This window comes from Gekko japonicus, unplaced genomic scaffold, assembly GCF_001447785.1.
Source record: "Gekko japonicus isolate JY-2015 unplaced genomic scaffold, Gekko_japonicus_V1.1 scaffold219, whole genome shotgun sequence".
In the NCBI taxonomy this organism is placed as follows: Eukaryota; Metazoa; Chordata; class Lepidosauria; order Squamata; family Gekkonidae; genus Gekko; species Gekko japonicus.
In genome coordinates, this window is record NW_015165241.1 from 54,173 (window position 1) to 58,401 (window position 4,229).

The window sequence follows — 4,229 nt, forward strand, 5'->3', positions numbered from 1 at the left end:
TTCAGGTACAAGCTCTCCCTCTTCTGTGAGGGCAGATCTGTACGTCCCCCACCCCCATAGCTAGCAGTCCAAAATAGTCCAGTGGAGCCTGAGTGGTGGGTGTTGCCTTCTGACACACTTCTGGTGATGTCAGGGGGTGTGGCATATGCAAATAAGTTATGCTAATAAGTTATGCTAATGAGCTCCTGCACCTCTTTTTCTACAAAACGATCCCTGTAAGGTCCATGACGAGAGGCAGGGTCCGTGGTCACAAAGTTGTCAAGGGCACAGAGCCCCCCTGTCAAACAAAATCTTATGCAGCATTAAGCAAGGTCGGTGATTCCCCCCCCCCTTATCTCAGTGGTGGATCTAAGCAACAGCTTATGACTGGTGATCAAGCAAAAAGAGTATTGCAACGTTTCATACTGGATAACCTCTTATCTGCCTACAGAGATTGCTCTTCCTTAGTAGTAGAATAGTAGAATGCCTTTGTTAGGGCCAGCAAAAACATCTCCAAGCTTTCAGATTTCTAAAACTCTTCTTTAGTCTGACTGGTCATTTAGTGTTGGGTCAGATCTGAATTACTGCTGGCATTTATATTTCTAGAGGGAGAACGACCGTTGTGTCTTCTTCTTATACCCTGCATGCCACTGGAGATCTGTTTTGCAACTTATGCGGCCCATTCTAATTAAGAATGCATCACTCCTCTGCTGACACAGTGACCCACTGCTTACTGGGGCTTTCCTCTTTCTCTCTGTCATTCCCTGCCTTCCCCATTCTTTTGCTTTCTCTTTTGCTTAATGACCTGCCTGAAGAAGGTCTCTGGAGCACTGGAAACCTTGAACTCTACTTTCAGTGTATCCGAAGAAGTGTGTGTGCCCATGGAAGCCTGTACCTTGAATAAAACTTTGTTGGTCTTAAGGTGCTACTGGACTCAAACTTTGTTCTACTTTGAGTAAGTTTTCCAGGGCCTTTATGGCCCTTTCCACAAGCCTTCTGGGCATAACAGACATCTGGCTTCTTCCTGACTCCATCAGCAGCCAGCCAGCCATTCTGCAGAAGAAGGGAAAGGCAGGGAAGCCCCTTTCATAGGTCGGCTTGAACGAATTTGAAGTCATTTTAATTACAGTCTGTATGCTTCGTCTGCATTTTAACTATGTTTTTTGAAATTGTTTTAAAGATGCGTGTTGAAGAGGCTGATTTTTAATGGTTTTAATGATTTTAGTGATTTTATCATGAATATTTTAAATTGTTAGCTGCCTTGGTGGCCCCCTTGGATGGGCAGAAAAACAGTATGCAAAGTTTGTAATTACATACATACATGATTTATATTTCAGATTTTTTTGTTAGACACCTTGAACTTTTGATTTAAAATGTAGGTTATAAATATACATGAACAAATAAATCAACAAATAAATCAGCAACTACTGTTGCTTTTGAATTGTTTGTGATGGATAAATGTGTAATTTCTGGTTACTGAGTTGGGGAGATTCATAAAGAATTCAGAATAAAACATCCATCAAATAATACATTTACAGTCCAAATGGAGATTAGAGTTGCAGTTCTCCCAAGAATGTTCGCAAGATCACATGCTACAGATTAACCTACTCAAAGTATTTTAAAGCATTATGTTATTTGCACCACCAATGTGGTTAACGTGTAGTATATGATACATTTAGCACACTTGTTAGTGCAAGTTTACAGCAATTATCCTACAGTGCTATACTTATTTTATTTTATTTACTGTAGATTAATTAACCTGAAATGTTTTCCTAATCTTCAACTATTGTTGCCACTTCCACACCCCCTGGTGGAGCTCTAGTGGCATAAAATTGGGTGCCATGCAAAAGTGTAATAGGCACAGATTTCCCTGGCACGGAGATGCAGAGACAGGGGAAGATGCACTTAAATTTCTGCCTGTCATAAAGCAGCCTGTTAAGTCACAGAAAAGGTGGTATCTGAGCTGGTTAATAAACAATCTACTGTAGCTTGGTTATACATATACTCATTGTCTTTCCGAGAAGCAGAAAATCACACTGCCCAAGGAAAAGATTATATCAGAGATGACTCCTGCGTTAGTATTAATCACAGAGACAAAAGGAAATCAGGATCCTTACCTGATGTCTGTGATCCCATCTGGAAATCCTTTCTACCAAGAGCTCTCGTCTTCAGACCAGTTGCAAAACTGGACGACCACACAGATTATGAAAGGTGGAGTGAAGCAGCCCACACGTGCCTGAGGGAAACGGTCACGGAGCAGCCAGAGGAGGGCAAACCCTGAGCACAAGCTCAGCTTGGTCTGCCGTGTATTTTATAAGGAAACAAAAGAAGGAAGTAGACATGACTGTAAAACAGCAAAAAAAAAACAAAAAAAAAAACAACAAGTGACAATATGACTCTCTTTCTCACCCCTCTGTACAGCCTTGGCTATATTTGCCTGACAAGAAGGAAGGTGGGATTTATATGCCCTTTTAAGATTTGAGGCAAATGCAGAAGATCAGACCTCAAATGAACTTCATAATATTTGGGGCCAAAGTATACAAAGAGAGTGCTGCCTTAAAACAGAGTCTCTTAGATGTGTTTTCTTTAAAAAATATCTGTTGTAGAAATGTTTAAATATGCTAATTTAATAAGAACATAAGAGAAGCCAATGTTGGATCAGGCCAATGGCCCATCTAGTCCAACACTCTGTCACACAGTGGCCAAAAATACCAGGTGCCAACAGGAGGTCCAGCAGTGGGGCCAGGACACTAGGAGCCCTCCCACTGTCCCCCCCCCCAAGTACCAAGAATACAGAGCATCCCTTGCCCCAGACCAAGAGTTCCTTGCAGCTAATAGCCACTGATGGACCTCTGCTCCATATGTTTATCTAATTCCGTCTTGAAGCCGTCCATGCTTGTGGCTGCCACCAACTCCTGTGGCAGTGAATTCCACGTGTTAATCACTCTTTGGGTGAAGAAGTACTTCCTTTTATCTGTTCTAACCTGACCGCTCAGCAATTTCATGGAGTGCCCACAAGTTCTTGTAATGTGAGAAAGGGAGAAAAGTACTTCTTTCTCAGCCTGCTCTATCCCATGCATAATCTTATAACCCTCGATCATGTCACCCCTCAGCCCCAAGCATTTTAACCTTTCTTCATAGGGAAAGTGTTCCAACCCTTTTATCATTCGAGTTGCCCTTTTCTGCACTTTTTCCAATGCTATAGTATTCTTTTTGAGGTCTTTTAAGAAAAGAGGAGGAAACTTTCATACCAGTTGACATCATACCAGGAAAAGCTTTGCTGTTAAATATAGTGGGCTGCTTTTAAAGGCACAGGAGCTAGAGTGGTGGGGGGAAAGGTGAAAACCACAAAGCAAGCACATCCTGTGAAGATGGTTCATCTGAGAACGGAAGCATGAGAAACTAGATACCCTGGAAATGCTTTGTCAGTCTAGAACTGGTCCATGCCATCCTTAATGAAATATACTAATGTGTGTATGTGGTCACTGCACAGATCAAACACCATATATGAGGTTCCCACCTGTGGTTTTAACAGCTGCCTGATGGGTAGCTGCTCCTCAAATTAAGCTTTACTAATGATTTTTTTTATTTGATTCGATTTGTATCCCACCCTCAGGGCAGGTTCCATCATAAAATTCACAATATAACAACGTAACCAGTTGACAATTAAAGTATATCTAAAAATCCAACTAAAAACAACATCAGTATAAAAACCCAATACCTCAACAGATCTTAGCAAGAAGCAGTTTGCTCCCAGGTGATCATAAGGATCTGAGGTCATTGGAGGGGAGGGCAATCAGCATGTGGAAAACTGCTGTCCCAGCTAAAAGCCTGGTGGAAGAACTCCATCTTGCAGGCCTTGCGGTCACTGAAAGGGAGGCCAATCAGCATGTGGGTACCTGCTGCCTCAACTAAAAAGCCTGGTGGAAGCTACATATAAGGGAGAAAGTAAAGAACCCACTACTAACTAAAAACCCAAGAGAGGAGATCTCCAACTAGCTTTTTATACTTCATCCAGACTTTTCATCTTTGTACTTCTTATGAACTGTGTCAATCTTTTAACCCTTTTAACCATCCCCAGTTACATTTAATTGCCCAATAACAGTGCCCCCCATCATCCCCTAGAACCAAAGTTCTCAAAAGCACAATTCAGAGTCCTTCAGCCTTTACTTCTTCGTCTCTCTCTTCCGCAGTTTGTAGGAACTTTTCGGGGCTGATGCCCCCTGCTCAGACAAAGAGTCCTCACCAGA

General features: G+C 42.0%; 1 protein-coding gene across 1 annotated transcript in view; it reads right to left on the minus strand.

Moving 5' to 3' along the window:
- The window catches only part of SLC11A1 (solute carrier family 11 (proton-coupled divalent metal ion transporter), member 1), a 48,028-nt gene extending 45,880 nt beyond the window's left edge, over positions 1-2,148 (minus strand). The window contains exon 1 of the mRNA XM_015410030.1: positions 2,097-2,148. Within this exon, the coding sequence (XP_015265516.1) occupies positions 2,097-2,115 (19 nt within the window). The 5' untranslated portion in view covers positions 2,116-2,148. The remainder of the gene's footprint in view (positions 1-2,096) is intronic.
- Positions 2,149-4,229: the final 2,081 nt, after the last annotated feature.